Here is a 19,548-nt window from a genome sequence, read left to right as displayed (position 1 = left end):
CTGGTTTCACCCAGTGTATGCATATTCAAGCTATAAGCCACCACCTCCATCCTGCAGACCAACATCTACTGTAATTTTACAGAGGCACCATTGATTAGTGGTTAATGTAGGGGAACAGTAATATAACCTAAAACTGCTGATTCCTAACTCTGCCACTAACACTATATGATTTTGGCAAGTCATGTAACGTCACTCTGCCTCTCTTATTCCATCTACGGCTAATACTACTTACCGACCTTTAAAAGTGCTTTGAGATCGTATACTTAAATAGGCACAAAGTATTATTATTGTTATTATAAAACTGTTGAGAAATGATGTTAGCAAAATCTTCCATATGACTACTTTGGGTCAGATTCTCAGCTGATGTAAATCAAGTGAGTGCAACAGTGCTATGCCAGTTTATGCCAGTTTAATTAACCAGATCAGTAGCAGGTTTGTTGTCAATCTGTCTCAAGGATCCTTCAAATCAATGGGTGTATATTACTGTATTCTTTGATCATGCTTAGCAAAGTGCATCTGATATCTTTATTGGTAGAAAAAGAAAGGGAAAGGGTGAAAAGAAACTAAAAGAATAATTTCCACAGAGTAAAGAGATACTTATGTATCTTGGTTCAGGACTGGGTTACACAATGGCCAAGTTACAGCAAGATGTGAAGGCTTCAATGATCTATATTGCCCTTATGTAAACACTTATTTCTGGTGAATAGATGTCTTTGTTCTGTGTACAGTGATTCAAAACTTTCATTGGATTTCTCTAATAGCCGAAGGATTCTATATTTTTGGTGTATGCACCACAACTGTATGTCTATAGAACTCTTTTAAGACACTTGAGATTCATAGAGAGGGATTTTATTGACAGTTGTATTGTTCTGATGAATTTAAACTGTTCTATAAAGAGGTGATGTGACTCAATCTGCCTTGATCCACTATTTTCTTGCTAATCAAATCCCATATGAAAAGGTAAATACTGCTACATGGGGCAACCCCTCTTGGGCATATTACATTTCTTAAATGCTTTAAAACGTCAAGGCTCTACATCAATTACTTTTACAAGCCTTTTAAACATAACAAAATTGCAAATAGTATGTTGGAAATTCTGTTGAAACATTATAAATGCTCCTTTCTGCCACAGAGCTGCAGTAGAAGGTTAAATTGCACATTTTATGGATTAAGTTAATTGCAGAATATTCCCCTGGAATGTACAGGATTAGCTTTATTAATCTACTTAAATGCTAATGTGATCAAAGGATAAATAAAAGAGTGAGAAAAGTATAATTCCAGTTCCTTAATACCAAAAACAAAGAATAAAATGAATTATTTTTAGTGTACCTTTAATCCTTTCAAGCCCTTAATTTGACTGCTAGCACAAAAGGCCAAAGGCCTGAACTCCATCCTTTTCTCTTTGATACCTAAAAATTCTGATCCTACAAACATTTATGCATGTGCTTAACTTTAAGCATGAGCAGTCAGTGACAATAGCACTACTTACATGTTTACAGTTAAGCATGTACATAAGTGTTTGCAGGATCAGGACCGTAAACACAATTGGCCTGATTTTTAGAGTTGCTGAGCACTCATAACTCCTATTTGACCTAAAGAGAGTTGTGGGTGCTCAGCCTCTATGAAAATCAGCACATATGGTTTTGATCATCGTCTCACTTCCACCACCTTATGCCAGTGTAACAATGCTGACTGGAGTGAATGGAATTCTTCCTGAGTTACACTGGTGTAAGTGAGAAGAATCACCCTTTACATGTTTTTATGTCCCATTTTATTGAAGACAATATAGAATCATAGAATGTCAGGGTTGGAAGGGACCTCAGGAGGTCATCTATTCCAACCCCCTGCTCAAAGCAGAATCAATCCCCAGACAGATTTTTGCCCCAGGAAGGGCTAATAATGTGATCCTTGGATGCATAAATGGGAATCTCAAGTAGGAGTAGAGAGATTATATATACCCTCTGTGTTTGGCCTGATGAGACTGCTGCTGTGTCCCGTTCTGGTGCCAACAATTCAGGAAAGATGTTCATGCCTTATAGTGATAGACTCAAGGAGTTTAATGTATTTAGCTTAACAAAGAGAAGGTCACAGGTTGACTTGATTACAGTCTATTAGTACCTACATGGAGAAAAATATTTACTAATGGGCTCTTCAGTTTAGCAGACAAAGGTATATATAACAAGATCCAATGGCTGGTAGTTGAAGCTAGACAAATTCAGACTGGAAATAAATTGTAAATTTTTAACAGTGAGGAAAAAGTAAATAAGGAAGTATTATTTACTCCTCATAACACAAGAACTAGGAGTCACCAAATGAAATAGGCAGCAGGTTTAAAACAAACAAAAGGAAGTATTTCTTCACACAATGCACAGTCAGCCTGTGGAACTCTTTGCCAGTGGATGTTGTGAAGGCTGAGACTATAACAGGGTTCAAAAAAGAATTAGATAAATTCATGGAGGATAGGTCCATCAATGGCTATTAGCCAGGATGGGCACAGATGGTGTCCCTAGCTTCTGTTTGCCAGAAGCTGGGAATGGGTGACAGGGGACGGATCACTTAATGATTATCTGTTCTGTTCATTCCCTCTGGGGCACCTGGCATTGGCCACTGTCGGAAGACAGGATATTGAGTTAGATGGACCTTTGGTCTGACCCACTATGGCCATTCTTATGTTCTTATGTTAATTAACCATTGGAACAATTTACCAAGGGTTGCGATGGATTCTCTATCACTGACAATTTTAAAATCAAGATTGAATGTTTTTTAAAAAGACAAGTTCTAGTTCAAAAGGAATTATTTTGGGAAAGTTCTATGGCCTGTGTTATCCAGGAGGTCAGACTAGATGATTACAACAGTCCCTTTTCTGGCCTCGGAAACTATGACTCTATGACAGGCATAAATCATCAGCTGAAGAAAATAATGCAGAATATTCAGAATCTTCTCATTCAGCACAGGCAGTGCTGCTGATTGAAATTATGAATATTCTGAAACTCAGTTGTGAATGTTTGCAAGGGGTAAGAATCCCTTCATTTGAAAAGAAAATGTCTGCTGCAAATACAAGAGTAGGGTTCAGTCCAGCAAAGTGTATCTGCAACTTCAAGCCAGGCTCCCTATTTAGATACAAAGATGGATTGCTGTTGAAGGCTAAAAAGCAAAAAATTATGAGCCAAATCCTCAGCTGCTGTAGATGGATATAGTTCTATTGAAGTCGATGGAGCTTCACTAGCTTACATTAGCTGAAGACCTGGCCCAGCATATGAAACCAGTTTCTGAGTTAGCTGGGGAAAGGACAGAAGAGTTAGGGCAGATCTACACTTACAATGCTGCAGTTGTGCTGCTCCAGTGCTTCACCGAAGACACTATGGACATAGACAGGAGGACTCCCTAAGAGGCAGTAGCTATATTGATGGGAGAAGACCTCCCGTGGTCATAGCACTGTCTACACCAGGAGTTAGGAGAAAATTCCCGAGTGAAGTAGTTATACTGACATAAAATGTCTAGTGTAGATCAAACCTGAAGCTTTGTTGCTTTATCTTCAATATTCCCTTTGATAGATCTGTTTTCCTGACACTCTCTTCTCACCCCCATTAACCATGGTCAAATCTCATGAATGAAACCTTCAGGGTGAAATTCACTCAATGCAGAGGATTCAGAAGCTCCTTAATGTGGGAACCCTTGTGCAGGCCTCTGCCCTGGAGTGAACTTCATCCTGTAAGGACAACGCTATTTATATTAGATCATGAAAACAATCTGTCTGCAGCCCTAAAAGCAATGTTGGTTGGCATTTTATTGATGTATAGGTAATTCAGAGGCATAAATTAGAGAAAGTATTATACTGTAGAAAAGTACCATGCTGAGTTGCACAAGGATGGTAACAACTTCAGTGACCTATGCTTAGACCAGGGGTGGGAAAACTACGGCCCAGGGGCCACATCCGGCTCTCCAGACATTTTAATCTGGCCCTCGAGCTCCAGCCAGGAAGCATGCGGCACCTGGAAGCAGTGGCATATCCCTCTCCAGCTCCTACGTGTAGGGGGCAGCCAGGGGGCTCCGCACACTGCCCCAGCCCAAAATGCTACCCCCACAACTCCCATTAGCCAGGAACAGCGCGCAGAGCCATCTGGCCATGCCTCAGCGTAGGAGCCAGAATGGGGACATGGCGCTGCTTCTGGGAGCTGCTTGGGGTAAGCGCTGCCCGAAGCCTGCACCCCTGAGCCCCTCCTGCATCCCAACCCCCTGCCCGAGCCCTGATCCCCCTCCCACCCTGCAAACCCCTCAGTCCCAGCCCGGAGCACGCTCCTGCATCCCCCAACCCCTCATCCCCAGCCCCACCCCAGAGCCCGCACTCCCAGCCAGAGCCCTCACCCCCACCCCAGTCCAGAGCCCCCTCCCGTACCCTGAACACCTCATTTCTGGCCACATCCCAGAGCCCACACCCCAAGCCGGGGCCATCACCCTCACCCCCTCCCGCACCCAAACCCCCAATTTCGTGAGCATTCATGGCCCACCATACAATTTCCATACCCAGATGTGGCCCTCGAGGCCAAAAAGTTTGCCCACCCCTTGCTTAGACTATAGACTGGCTGCATAAAGTAGAATACATGGTTATTTTAATTGGAAAGAGCCACTGATATAACTCAATGACTTATGACTGTTGAAAAATGTGTGTCTGCTTCTTACTTTTAGGCTGGGATTTTCAAGAGTTCTTAGCACTGGCTTAGCTTCAGTAGCAGCAGAATTAGGCCAACACTGAGCACTTTGGAAAATCCCACCCTAAAGAAATATGGGCCCAGATCCAGACTGCACTGCTGTGTAACAGGGAGCAGGTGAAGGGTGGAGGAAAATTGTCATACTTGGGAATAGGGGATGTGACTTGAAGGAAGCAGTCATGGCCAGGGTTCCACTGTGTTTTTGCAATTTCCAGTTAGTACATTGGGCTCTTAGAGGCCATAGTGAGACAATATAGTTTAGAGCAGTAGTTCTCAAACTTGGGCCGCCGCTTTTTCAGGGAAAGCTCCTGGCGGGCCGGGCCGGTTTGTTTACCTGCCGTGTCCGCAGGTTTGGCTGATCGTGGCTCCCACTGGCCACGGTTCGCCGCTTCAGGCCAATGGGGGCTGCAGGAAGGGCGGCCAGCACGTCCCTTGGCCTGTGCCGCTTCCTGCAGCCCCCATTGGCCTGGAGCGGCGAACCGTGGCCAGTGGGAGGCATGATCGGCTGAATCTGCAGACGTGGCAGGTTAGCAAACTGGCCCAGCCCACCAGGGGCTTTCCCTGAACAAGCGGCGGCCCAAGTTTGAGAACCACTGGTTTAGAGCAGCCTCAAGCTGCTCTAACATATGTTAGCAAGAGGACCACATAGATAGAACTGGCTCCAGCTTTGGGAAGGTGCAAATGTCTCCTTTTCAGGTGAACTCTACCCCAGTTGTGCTCATTGCTTAGTAGGTGTGGCTGATGATTGTGCTCACAAAGTTGTAGAAGGTATTAGCTCCAGTAGTGAATATTAGAGAGCAATTCCATAAAAGGTGGTATAATCTGCTAATTTATTGTTACTGTGAATAACTAACAATGCCAAAGAAGAGCGACACCTTTGTTCATACTGCCTCTTACACATGAAACCCCCTCCTCATGTCTGCCAATACCCTCTCCTCATTTAAATCCCTACTGAAAATTCAATTCTTCTGCAATGCCTGCAACAAGGGAGCCATTAACACCACCTGAAATATTCTTTTATAAAAGGAAAACAAAACAAAATTTATAGAATCACCGAGAACTGCATATCTGCAGACTGAAGATCCAAGTGACCGTAATGCTATAGCCTTCACCCTCCATCTCCCCATTCCCCTCCTGCTGTTTCTTACCATCACTCATTATATCACATCTAACATTTACACTGGCAACTCCTTGAGGTGCAGACAGTCTTTTATTAAGAGCTATACTTTTTGGGTGCTATAAAATATTGAGAGACATCCATTTTATAGTTCAAACTAGAAAAAGCACAGGATGCTACTGTGAGTTTATAATGCTTTGCATTTATTTAAACCTTGGAGAACTTGAAAAAAAAATCCACTGTCAACCACGTAAGTTATGAGGGAGGGCAGGGGTGATATTATATGAAGTTCCATACAGATTACTTCTGTCTGTTAAAAAAATAATGGGCCTTGTATGTTTCTTGTATGTTCAATGCAATGCAATGCATCTTAGTTAGATATTTTAGACATTTATAAAATTAAGAGCTAAAATAAAATAATAATAATAAGATGATGATGATGATGAAGAAAAAGGAGGAGAAGAATAAGAGGAAAGTGACTTAATCATGTATATACCACTTCAATGGTGCCTGCTGCTACTACAGCAGTCCATATATGTTCAGTTGCTGGCCGTCATGCTATCAATCTCTGCTTTTGCGTATACTCACACAGCCTGTGAATTCCTGTATCTCTGTGTAAGATTACATAGAGGGATATGATTCACAAATAGTGCTGTGGTACAGGGATTAGAGAGTATCAGCTACTAGAACAGGGGTGGGCAAACTTTTCGGCCTGAGGGCCACATCTGGATATGGAAATTATATGGCAGGCCATGAATGTTCACGAAATTGGGAGTTGGGGTGTGGGGTGAGGGCTCCGGCAGGGGGTGCGGCCAGAAATGAGGAGTTCAGGTGCAGGAGGGGCTCCGGGCTGGGGCAGGGGATTGGGGTGCAGGAGGGGTTGAGGGCTCTGGCTGGAGGTGCAGAGTCTGCGGGGGGGGGCAGAGGTAAGGGGTTTGGGGTGCAGGAGGGGGCTCTGGGTTTAGGCAGGGGGTTGAGGTGTGGCAGGAGGTATGGGCTCTGGACTGGAGGTGCGGGTTCCAGGAGGGGCCAGAAATGAGGGGTTCAGGGTGGGTGCACGATGGGGCTCCGGGCTGAGGCTGGGGGTTGGGTGCAGGGGAGGGGGTTCCAGGCTGGGGCTGAGGGGTTCCGAGTGCGGGAGGGGGCTCAGGCAGGAGGTTGGGTTCAGGGGAGTGAGGGTTCGGCTGGGGATATTGGCTCTGGGCTGGGGATGAGAGGTTTGGGGTGCAGGAGGGTGCTCCGGGCTAGAACTGAGGGGTTCGGAGGGCGGGAGGGAGATCAGGGCTGGGGCAGAGGGTTGGGGTGTGGGAGGAGGTCAGAGGTGCAGGCTCCAGGCGGCGCTTAACTCAAGCAGCTCCCAGAAGCAGCGGCATGCCCCCCCCCAGCTCCTACATGGAGGTGTGGCCAGGCGGCTGTGCGCACTGTCCTGTCTGCACACGCTGCCCCTGCAGCTCCCATTGGCCGCGGTTCCTGGCCAATGGGAGCTGCAGAGTTGGCAGCTGGGGCAGGGGCAGCATGCGGAGCCCCCTGGCTGCCCTTACGCGTAAAAGCCGGAGGGGGCACATGCTGGCGGCTTCCCGGGAGCTGCGCAGAGCCATGGCACGCGTGGAACGGTGCAAGCCCCTGACCCCGCTCCCCGGCTGGAGTGCAGGAGCAGGGCAAGCCCCCCAACCCCGCTCCCCAGTGCGAGCTTGAGGGCCGGACGAGGCCCACGGGCCGTAGTTTTCCCACCCCTATACTAGAGTGACAAGAGGTCTTGTAGGTTCAATTCCTAACTGGGATACATTTTAAATATACAATTATTTTATGACCAGAGTCAACAAGGTCTGTGTCCATGGGCAGCATACTTATGCAAGTGGGAGGGGAGTACATGAGTCAGCAGTTATACTAATGGAAAGGCATCATAGCCAGCCACTGAGCAGTTGGGAGTAGAGCTGGTCACGAATTTGCTGATAAAACATTTTTCCATCAAAAAATGCTGATTCATTGAAACTGAAACTTTCTGAGGGGAAGTGTCAGTGAATTTCCCAATTCAAACCATTGAAAAAACATCCTGTTTCAACATTTTCGAAATGAAAAGTTCAGATTTTTTGTTTTGAAATTTAAGTTAATTTATAATAAGAAAAATGTTTTAAAAGATAAAAATCAGAACAAAGTGTTTCAAAATTATTGAAATGAAACGTTTCAATTGGCCTGAGCCGAATGTAGTTTTGGATTATTGGTTCACAAAAAATTTGGAGATTTTGACGTTTCATCCCAATTCAGGATGTGAAAATGTTTTAAAATCTCAAAATTTTCCCCAGTACAGGAATACAGTTTCCTGCCCAAGTCTAGTTGGGAGTACTGTGGGAACAGCAGGGAGTGCTGCTGTCACAGTACTCTCATGGCAAGACACAGCCAAAAAATAAATATACAAACGATGTTTAGACTTACAATTTCACCCCTGGAGCCTTTTTCACCCCTGGATCCCTGAAAGAAATAGAGACTGTTAATCCAGTGCACTTTGTAATATTTTAGGACCTTAACCTGCAAAAACATATACACGTGAGTTACTTACTCACATCAGCAATCCTTTTAATATTAATTGCCTCATGTGTACAAATGTTGCAGGACAGGGGCCATAGTTTGTACTATAGATACATAGATTATAGACTAGACAAGGAGTTACATGAACATGACCTGTGATTTCTATATTTTGGTTTTTATCCTTTCAGTTTGTAATTCCATTTTTTGCTCTTTCTGAAAATGGTTAATATTATTTTTCTTTTAGTCAGTTTTGCCCTGTTTAGCTGTTTGTTTAGCTAAATCTTGCACCATGCTTAAACCATCATCATGGGGGTTCTGTGCTTAAGCCATCATAATGCTGTGAATTAAACTATATACTATCTGCAAGTGAGAAAATCCATTTCATTCCACACCACATTCTATGGGTATTTCCACATCTGTTTTTACTGCTGTCATCAAAGATATACATGAGCATTATTAATTCCCAACTACAGGCAGATTAGCCATCTCTTCTTTGCCTATATTATGTTTTTGGCCAGTTTTGCATTGTTAATATAAAATGTTAATCTAGCAATTAATCTGATGTGCATAGAATTTTAGATCTTGATGTTTGAAAATGAGTCAGAGCTAAACCTTTTTATTTATTACAACGACAGGTTGTCTGGCTTTGTATGAAGCACATTAACAATCTTCATACAAGTACACAATTGTGGAGAAAAATTTTAGAGTAAGAGTTGTCATCTTTCCTTTTGTTGGGGGAAAAAAAATGAATGCAAATACAGGGAAACCCCGCTATAACGTTCCCCGCGATAATGTGAATTTGGATATAACGCGATCATAAGGTGGCTCCGGCTGCCCCAAGCCAAAAAAAAAAAAAAAAGCGGCCGGAGCACCGCCGAAGTGCAAAAAAGAAAAAAAGAAAAAAAAGGGGGGCTGGAGCGCCGCCGAAGAAAAAATAAACAAAAAATGGAATGTGCCTTCCCCACTGCCTCTTCCCCCTACCCCCGCTTCTCCTTTTGGCGAGAAGAGCCATGCTCCTTCCCACCTGCTCCTTGCTCTTCCTCTGCCCCTTGCACGTCTCCCTTGCTCTCCCCAAGTGTTTCCCTCTCTCGCTGCATGGCTGAGAGCCCCCGCTGCTGGAGCTGCACCCTTCCAGTTACTGTTATGGGCAGTTTGCAAACACAAATCGTTTTCTGCCCAAGAGAAATTGACCGGCTTGAAACTGACCGGCTTGAAATGGTAAATCTCGCTATACCGCGACCCCGCATTTAGCGCGATCAAATGTTTTGGACCCCAATCATCGCGTTATAGCGGGGTTTCACTGTATTGTACTTTGCTGGTGTGGCCTTTTTCCCAGCAAGGGGCAAGAATGCTCTAATCCTATTTCCCTTCTTTTTCTTCACTCCAGTTATGTACATGTTACAAATACTAAATATTAACTACTGTATATTAACATTATTTTGCTGCTGTGCATTCCAACTTCATAGAGATATCAGGTGAGATCCTCACTCCTGCCCCTTTGTGTCATGAGAGGGTGAAAAGGGGCCCTAAAAGCCTCATATCTGGCCAGGAGAGGATTCTCCATCACAGAAACTACTGAGAGAGCCATAAGGCTGCCTCCCAAGGACCTCTTTGCGAGCCCTGGCATAGAGTGTGTGCTGGAGATGGCGCTAGGGGCAGGAAGAATTGGATGGGGATAGGGCCACAGCAGCGCAGAGATTCTAGGCAGCGCTGTGGGCCAGAGGACGACCAAACCAGGCTGCCTTAATTTACACAGGCCTACAGGCAGTCTGTATTATGATAGGTCCTCTCCAGGATTGCGAGAATACAAAGATGATTTGAAGCCACTATGACATCTCCTCCCTGTGAGTTACAGAATCTGTGCTGAGCCAATTAGAGGAGCAGCATGGACTCTTACCCTATGTGTACTGCATTGTCAAGAAGAGAACTGGTTCACTCCAATGACACTTGCCATCTTTTAGTTTGCTCTACTTAGAGTCACATACGAAGCTTGTGGATATGGTGTAATATGAAAATAGTCTTGCTAGCTGCTGTTTAAGTTGTAAGAATCTTTTATTAAGACATAATTAAACACATGATGAAAGAACATCCTAACAAATAATGTGAAATGTAAAGGTAAACATAAGGACTTAAACTTACAGGTTTGCCTGTTGGGCCTATTATGCCTTCTTGACCAATGGGGCCAGTGTATCCCTGTAAACAAACAAAGGAATTTACTAGCTAATCATGATTTCAAAATGAAGAAAATCCCAGGAAAAACACATTCTGTTTTAAGATTGCTCAGTCTTCAAATAACTGTATTTATATTTAAATAACACCATACTATGCCTCCATGCATAATTATAGGTCTAAAACTTTCAACAGCACAGTAATGAAGCAACACAGGATGCCATATATATTCAAAGTGCCATGTCAATGCTGGCTTTCTGAAGACTATCAACAGGCAATGAATTAGATAATTATTTTAATAATCAGTAATTATTTGTGTGTGTTTGGAGAGTCTATATATGGCTATGAAAGTCAGAGCACTAAAAGCAATGGTAAATGAAGTCTTTTGTTTACCCAAAAGCCAAATATTCCTTGTTTTGAGCTACTGTCAGCCACATCCTGAGGTATATTGCTACCCACAAGTAATCATATAAGACAACTAATAAACACTGCAAACAGAGGTTTTTCCTGTTTCATTCTGGTAAATGATAAAGCTCCTTTTAGGCAAATAGCTCAGAACCATTGTCTGTAGGGTTACCATTCGTCCGGATTTACCCGGACATGTCCTCCTTTTTGTGCTAAAAATAGCGTCCGGGGGGAATTTGTAAAGCACTCACAATGTCCGGGATTTCCCCCTCCCCCGGAGCGGCTGGGAGGGCTGCAGGAAAGTCCCGGGCTGGACTCCGGAGCAGCTGGAGAGGAGCTCCGCCCTGCATTCTGAGCAAGTGTCTCAGCACAAAGTGCAGCCCTCCCCTTTTGCAACTGGGAGCGGTTACTGCCATGCAGCGTAGCAAAACGGGAGCGAGAGCACTTTGTGCTGATACAAGGGCTGCTCTCCCCTGCAACCCGGTCCGGGCCAGGGACCGGGTTTTGTTGTGCAGGGCCAGGGACCGGGTTTTGTTGTGCTGGGGAGCTTAGCCACGTGTCCGGCTTGCACAGAGCCCAACACCCTGTTCTGAGCAGCAGGGTAAGGGGGGCAGGAGAAGGGGCAGGGAGGTTCTGGAGGGGGCAGTCAAGAAACGGGGGGGGGGCTTTTTGGGGGGAGTGGAGAAAGTTTTGGGCAGTCAGGGTACAGGTAGGGGGTAGGGTCCTGGTGGGCAGTTGGGGGGGGGTCTTAGGAGGGGGCAGTTAGGGGACAAGGAACAGGGAGTCTTAGGTAGGGGGTGGGGTTCTGGAGGGAAGTTAGGAGCAGGGGTCCCAGGAGGGGGTAGTCAGGGGACAAGGAACGGGGGGAGGGTTGGGAGGTCAGGGGGGGCGGGAAGTGGGAGGGGCAGGGGCGGGGCTAGGGCGGGGCTTCTCCCGTCCTCTTTTTTGCTTGCTGAAATATGGTAACCCTAATTGTCTGTCCTGTACACCGATGATCCGGAAGAGAAAACAGCTATAAAAATAAGTCTCTCAAGCTGGTTATCTCAGATGCCAACTAATCAAACTCTCTCAGAAGTGATGTCAGGGCACATATCACAAGAGCTAAGGCCCTGTCATTGGCAGTGAAGAATAGAGCATTTTACAATGTGATGTGCAGAGCTGCAACCCGGCCACCACCCCAGATTGCTCAAGATGGAAGAATATTCCCTCCCTCAAATACCGCTATTGATAAATTCCAGCAGTGCCTCCAGATTTCTGGATGAGTAACAGGAGAGAAAATTACAATGTGAAAAGCTGTCACAGGTCAGACACAAATCAGCTAATTCAGTTTAGTTACTCTTCAGTTAAAAGGAATAATTCCTAAATGTGACATTTGAATTAACTATTCCCAGGGGCCAAATTTGCCCTTCAGAGGCAGAGTTTGGTCCTTTTTAGCTGCTCAGAGGTGGGCATTTGACTAAATGTTCTGGTTTGCTATGAAGAAAAAGGGAGTTATTTGGCTCATTCAATCTGATTACAGAGCTCTACTAAAAAGGCTATAGAAAATGAAGGTGCACCAACTAAACAGTGTTGTGAAAATTATTTTGTAGAATTACATATAATACTTACAATTTGGCCTACAGGTCCTTTAGGACCCAGAATTCCAACTAAACCAATGTCCCCATCAGGACCCTAAAAATAAAAATAAAAGGCTTAAATCAACTGAACATCTGACAGACTAAAATCTAGCCACTATCTCAGCCAAAACTACTGTACGTAAGCAATTATTTTTCTCAGAAAGAACAGTATGGAGAGTGGAAGCATGATACTTGCTAAGAGCAATCAAAGTGAAAACATGAAACAAACTGACTCTGGGCTTGTCTACACTTAGAGTGTTGCAGTGGTGGCAGCAGCACCATTGTAGCACTTAGTGAAGATGCTACCTATGTCGATGGGAGAGCTTCTCCCGTTGGCATAGGTACTCCGCCTCCCTGAGAGATGGTAGCTATGCAATGGGAGAAGTCCTCCCGCCGATATAGCGCTGTCTGCACTGGGGGTTAGGTTGGTCTAACTACGTCACTTGGGTGTGGATTTTCTGTAGTTATAACGTAGTTATATTGACAGAAGGTGGTAGTGTAGACCAGGGCTCAAAATATTACTGTGCTGGGTTAGGCTAAAACTCATGGAAGCTGGGGGATGTAACTGGTGCCTTTTATTTTCATATAGCTGTAAGAAACAGTTATGTTCCTTTTTGAAATAGTAGAGGCCTCCACCCCAAACACAGGTATCGGACATCACTCAAAACAAATTCAAAGAAATTTGACACTATGTAGGATTGGGTGGGTATTGTAACAGAGGTGTGTGCATGAGAGAAAGAGAAGCAGGAGAAACACCACCGAAATAGACACAGAGGGTATGTCTACACTGCAATTAAAAGCCTGCAACTGGCCTGTGCCAGCTAAATCAGGCTGGTGGGGCTCAGGCTAAGGGGATGTTTAATTGTGGTGTAGATGTGAGGCTCAGGCTGCAGCCTGGGCTCTAGGGTCCCAGAGCTTATTCTGTCACCTGAACATCTATACCGGGATTAAACAGCCTCTTAGCCCGAGTCAGCTGGCACAGGCGAGTCACAGGTGTCTAATTGCAGTGTAGACACCAAGAGAAAGTGCAAAAAGCCAGACACAGCCTGGACAAGCACCAAGAGCGTAGCCCCGAGAAAAGCCCCAAGAGAGAAAGAGAGCTTTGGGGCTGAGTGCTGGCTGAAAGGGGCTTGGAGCTGTGAGCAAAGAAACTCTCTCCCATAGTTTGATTCCGCCTGTATTCAGGGAAAGAGGACTTTGTACATTCTTTGTAAATAAACAGTATTTCCTCACAGATACCTGACTCCATCATCACCTTCTCCTCCTAACAGAAACAACCCACAGGGCTCTGAACTTTGGCTAACCACTCAGGTCAAAAAGGGGTAATCCTACTTTTTGATCCCTGCTTTAGATCTGTGATACATAGCTTGATGTCTGCAACAGTCCAATAGTTCTGGATACATTTAAAACCAATTATTGCTAAAACCAATTAAAAATTGCCCCATCTTTCTTTGCAAATGGCTTAAACTCTAAAATAATAAAAAAAAGATGCACACGTACTTTTGGACCTGGGAATCCTTGAAACCCCATCAAACCTTGATCTCCAAGTTCTCCCTGTAATATTAGCAGGCATGTTGGTTATTATTCCATGTTGCTGACTGAATTGTTAGAATATTGTTTTGCGTCATCCATGGTAGATACGTACAGTTTTCCCTTTCAATCCAGGATCTCCTGGTGGGCCTTGATCACCTTGTACCCCAGGAAGGCCTCTTTTACCTTGTTTTCCTGGATGACCCTGAAGCCCTTGCTCACCCTATGGAGAGACCGATAATGCATCTTTCCTTATCATTGCAACAGAACAGCTATAAGATTAACTCCTCAATGAATGTGTGTCAGAAAAGAATTATGTAGCTAAACAGCTTTTATATAGCAACAAACTTTTCCACTATCTATTTCAAAGAGTTGTACAGTATTTCACTACTTTTCCTTCAGGAATATTTTCTAGTAATTATTCCTTTCACTAAAATACAAACATTGCTTGATTGTTGCTTGACTTGGGGACACAAAACATCACCCCGACAACTTTACCATTCTCCTCTCCCATTGTCTGTTCCTTGAATGTCAGCTCTTCAGGGCAGGAACAGGCTATGTCTACACTACGCACGTTTTAGCGACACAGCTGTACCACTATAGCTGTGCCACTAAAAGGCGTGCAGTGTAGCCGCTGTTTGTTGGCAGGAGCAGGGTTGGCTCCAGCTTTTTTGCCGCCCCAAGCGGTGAAGAAAAAACCCCCAAAAAACCCGATTGAGCTGCTGCCGAAGTGCCACCGAAGAGGAAGAGAGGGAGTGAAGGATCCGCTGCTGAATTGCCGCCGAAGACTCGGACGTGCTACCCCAAGAATGGTCGGAGTGCCACCCCTTTCTACTGGCAGCCCCAGGCATCTGCTTCCTTTGCTGGTGCCTGGAGCCAGCCCTGGGCAGGAGAGAGTTCTTCCATCAACAAAAAACTTCCACTCCCAACGAGCGGCAGTAGCTTTGTCGGCAAGAGAACTCTCCTGCTGACAAAGCGCTATTCACACCTGCACTTTTTGTCAGCAAAGCTTTTATCGTTTGGGGGAGGGGTGTTTTTTCACATCTATGAATGACATTCAGGTTCCAGTGTAGACAAAGCCACAGTCTGATACTGTCCTAGGACAAAAGAGACCCAATCCTGATTGGGGCCTTTGGGCATTATCATAATATACATAATTAGTAGTGACTAGAATAGTTAGTTCCCAAGTATAGTCATGGAAAGATAACAGAGAAATCAGAAAATTTCTTCATACTTACTAAATAAAACTTTGTTTTTAAAAACAGTTTACCAGTAAAATCATGTGGAGAAAAATGGACTTTCTGGAAATCATCAGTTTAAATCAAGCATTCCACTCCAAATCCTGAAAATGACTTCTGCTGTTTCCACTCTCTGCTTCCTACGGCACTGGCTTCAGTTTACTTCTAGTCAGTTTCACATTAGTAGATGGATCTGTGACAGTGTACCCCATAAGGCTTTATGGGGAAGGGGTGCTTATAAATGTATGTATGACATAACTGGAATATGTTTTGTGCTGCCTGTGCCATGTAACATATCTCCGTAAGGGTTATGATCTACTATATCTATTCATCCTATTTGTACATATATATCATTTTCTACTCGAGGTTAAGAATATGGGCTGTATGCTTGCCTGATTTCTAAGTAAGCTTTGTGAGGCATTTGGTCAGCTTCTTTAGGAAGGAATTCGCCAGGTTAAGTACCTGATCAGGAGACACTTGGGGAACAATGCATCTTGGAATGCTCCAATCCACATGAGAAGTCTTCCTGGAGACATGCAAGATGCCATGTGGACAATGGCGTTGGCCTGCAAAGACTTGAGTCATGCAGGGGCATGTGACTTGCCCAGGTGACTCCAAAACTCCATCTTGGAGCTGGGCTTTGCATAGGAGGGAGGAGCGGGGTCTCCACCCACAAGAGAGAGTCTACTTAAACCTGTGGGAGACCCCTCCATTGGGTCTTCAGCTGGCTAAAGAAGGAGCCTCTCCACCCCGCCCCCAAGATACTTGAAGGAGACTGAAACAATGGACAGTAACTACAGGGGGTGTGAGTGATTGCTGGACCCAGGCTAAAAGGAGATTAGCCTGTAAAAGGGAGCACTCTGGAACTGGTGAGGAAATTATCTGTATTCAGTTTGATTAGGCATAGATTTGCGCATTTTATTTTATTTTGCTTGGTGACTTACTTTGTTCTGTCTGTTACTACTTTGAACCACTTAAATCCTACTGTCTGTATTTAATAAAATCACTTTCTATTTAGTAATTCACTCAGAGTATGTATTAATACCTGGGGGAGCAAACAACTGTGCATATCTCTCTATCAGTGTTATAGAGGGCGAACAATTTATGAGTTTGCCCTGCATAAGCTTTATGCAGGGTAAAACGGATTTATTTGGGTTTAGACCCCATTGGGAGTTGGGCATCTGAGTGCTAAAGACAAGCGCACTACTGTGAGCTGTTTTCAGGTAAACTTGCAGCTTTGGGACAAGTGATTCAGACCCTGGGTCTGTGTCTGGAGCCAGATGGGAGTGTCTGGCTCAGCAAGACAGGGTGCTGGAGTCCTGAGCTGGCAGGGAAAACAGGAGCAGGGGTAGTCTTTGCACATCGGGTGGCAGCTCCCAAGGGGGTTTCTGTGATCCAACCCGTCACAGGATCAAAACATGCTACTGTGGTATCTGCAATTGCCTGGAAAATGGAGCTCTCTCAAATTCTTTTCTCCTTTTGGGATATTGGGGTGAAGAAGAAAGAATCTGGTCCTGTGAGATACTGAGCACCCTGGTTTTCCATTGAAGCTCAGAAATACCTGCCACCTTCCCAGATTGGGCCCTACACTTGAAAGTATTGCAATCAAATGTTAATGGATTGCTTCACAGGACAAATCATGCAGGACATATTCCAGCAAAACTCCCATGTCAGTCACGGGAAGTTTGCCTCAGTAAGACTAAAGGGTTTGGCTCTAAAGCTTGTATTAGTAAGGGCCCAGATAGATGAATGTTGATTGGTTCTTGGTGTTGGAAGTAAAATGCTGCTGGTTGGGAACTGATGCTCCAAAGCCAGATTAATTTGCTCTGTTTTTATAAAATGTGAGAAACAAGAAAAATTATGCAGTCTGCAGTCTTACATTTCAAATGTGCGTTTGATATTAACATTAGTGTTATTAAAAGGCGTTTTGTTGTCCCATGATCTGTCAGCTAGGAGATGAAGATGAAGATTAAGGAACATCAACAATACTGGATCTGACAAGCATAACAAAATATCAGTCACAGTACCTTAAATCCTGGTTCTCCACTGATACCTGGCACGCCCGGCAATCCCTTTGCTCCCCGAGTTCCAGGATACCCTGCCAGCCCTGCTATTCCTGGGCTCCCTTTATTACCCTTAACAAGGCAAGAACAACTGATTACAATCAGAACAGCCATTGGCAGCATTTCCATTGCACACTAAAACGGGCACACACTTTAATATTCAGCCAATGCTGTTTATATATTTGTGTATATATTTATACCACATCTCTGTATATGCGCACACACAGCTAGACAATAGTATACAGCTGTAAAACATATTGGGATTACTCTATAAATAAACGTGGTCTTAGTAACTAAAACAACATTTTGTGCTGGGGGTGCCATTTCAGACTTGGAGGAGGGGCAACTTTCATTGTGATTCCAGGAGCTACTTAGGCACTCTAGGTTTTTTTGCAGATACTAATTCATAAATTTGCTGACAGGAGCACTGTATCTAATTCCTATATAAAGAACAAAAATTAAATAAAAATATTAGACCCACTTAGCTCTAATACTAAGATGTAGACGTGTTATTCCTTGACTTCAGCAAAGCTTTTGATATGGTCTTACTTTCTATCACTTTTTTGCTGTTCATAAACTTGAAATAGATCAATTAACTTTTGGAAACATCCTACTAGGGCAGGGCCCCATGAGTTTATACTGCACCTGCCTGGGGCTTAAGGGGTGTTAACCAACTACAAATAGACTAAAAACGGGACTTTAAATAGGAGTTAATCTGACACTTTCAAGTCACTTTCACAGTATTGCCAACACCAAGTGTTCAAAAAATCATGAATCAGGCTCACCAAAAATCATGAGATTGGCTTTAAAATAATGAGATTATGTAAAAATAATAGATTTGGTGTTCTTTTTATTTGTCTTCTGCTTTTTGAACCTTTAGGGTGCACTGGGGTCATGCTTTAAAGCTTTTTCCACAGCCACGAGGGCTAGAAACTTCATTTTTCTTTAAGAATGAAGGCTGAAATAATCACATATCCACTTGACTCCAAGAGCTGGGGCTTTAAGGAAAACAATAATTATCATCAAAGTTCTTTTCAACTTTCCCTTACGGTACTTGTTGACTATCGGTCTTGTGCCAGTATTTAGCCTTAGATGGAGTTTACCACCAGCTTTGAGACTCATGACAAAATCATGAGAGTTGGCAACACTGCAAAGGCTAGTTACTTTCCAGAAGGCTCTTAAACACAACACTACAGTGACTGAGTTGCAATTTTCACAGGAGAGTATTTAAAACCAAACACCAAGAAAATTCCAAATTTAAAGGTGAGAAGAAAAAAAAAAGAGAGATTTCCGAGGTATATAAGGGCCACTGCAGGCAGGAAAGGAAAATGAACAGGCACAGGGGCTCTGGGCAGCTCTTCCTCTTGAAAGGAAGTTGGAGGGTCAAATCTTCTAGTCCTTAATCAAGTAAAATTTTGATTGCCTTATATAAGTGCCTCCACTCACAGATATTAACATGTGCTCAGTAACTATACACTTCATACTTAAATATCTGAGCCATCTTATTCAGGGCTACACATCTTATACACATTGGCTCAGGAACTACATTTTCTGGCATATTTTGAACAGTGCTGAGCACACAGATGGTGCCCAGTGAATAATACAACTCATGACAATAATTGTTGACTTTAGGGACTCTGTGGATGCAATTTCTGTTCTTTGTTCTGGAATTGGCCTCAATACATCTGCCTAAGAATTTGAGGCATAAACACATTTGATACTCAAATGACACTTTCTCATTCCTTCCTTTTCTCGAACTCAGAAAAAAAAATGACAAAACAAAATGGTTTTCAGTTAAAATCTAAAATTGCACAGCAGACAGTGCTATACAACTCAGCCTGGGGCAGAACCTGCCACCTATTGTGGATTAAGTGATCTCCTCTCATTCTCTCTTCATCCTTCCTGACCTCTGTGCTGCTTTACATGTTGTGAATCATGCTTCCCAATCGCTTGGGACTGTTTGCTGGAGTCTTAGAGAACTGGCCTTCTTGGTTTTCCTCCCATCTATCAGAGTCCTCTTTTTTCTTGCAGCGTGCAGCAGAGAGTTAGGCTGGTCCAGTGGATAGGGAGCTAGCCCTGAGTAAAGTGACCGTATTTTCCCAAAGAGAAAATGGGACACCCCATGGGGCCGGCCGAAGGCCTCTCACCTCCAGACAGGGCCGGTCCAAGCCCTCC

General features: G+C 44.1%; 1 protein-coding gene across 3 annotated transcripts in view; it reads right to left on the bottom strand.

The window, feature by feature from the left end:
- Window positions 1–19,548, bottom strand: part of COL24A1 (collagen type XXIV alpha 1 chain) — a 234,046-nt gene that overhangs the window by 14,693 nt on the left and 199,805 nt on the right. For all 3 annotated transcript variants that reach the window (XM_054036762.1, XM_054036763.1, XM_054036765.1), the window contains 6 exons: window positions 17,338–17,445; window positions 14,188–14,295; window positions 14,043–14,096; window positions 12,535–12,597; window positions 10,492–10,545; window positions 8,260–8,295 (listed from right to left, as the gene is read on the bottom strand). In XM_054036762.1, coding sequence (XP_053892737.1) covers window positions 8,260–8,295; window positions 10,492–10,545; window positions 12,535–12,597; window positions 14,043–14,096; window positions 14,188–14,295; window positions 17,338–17,445 — 423 coding nt within the window. The remainder of the gene's footprint in view (window positions 1–8,259; window positions 8,296–10,491; window positions 10,546–12,534; window positions 12,598–14,042; window positions 14,097–14,187; window positions 14,296–17,337; window positions 17,446–19,548) is intronic.

This window comes from Malaclemys terrapin, chromosome 8 (assembly GCF_027887155.1).
Source record: "Malaclemys terrapin pileata isolate rMalTer1 chromosome 8, rMalTer1.hap1, whole genome shotgun sequence".
NCBI lineage: Eukaryota > Metazoa > Chordata > Testudines > Emydidae > Malaclemys > Malaclemys terrapin.
Note: the sequence above shows the minus strand (reverse complement) of the source record. Positions and strands in the feature narration are given on the sequence as shown.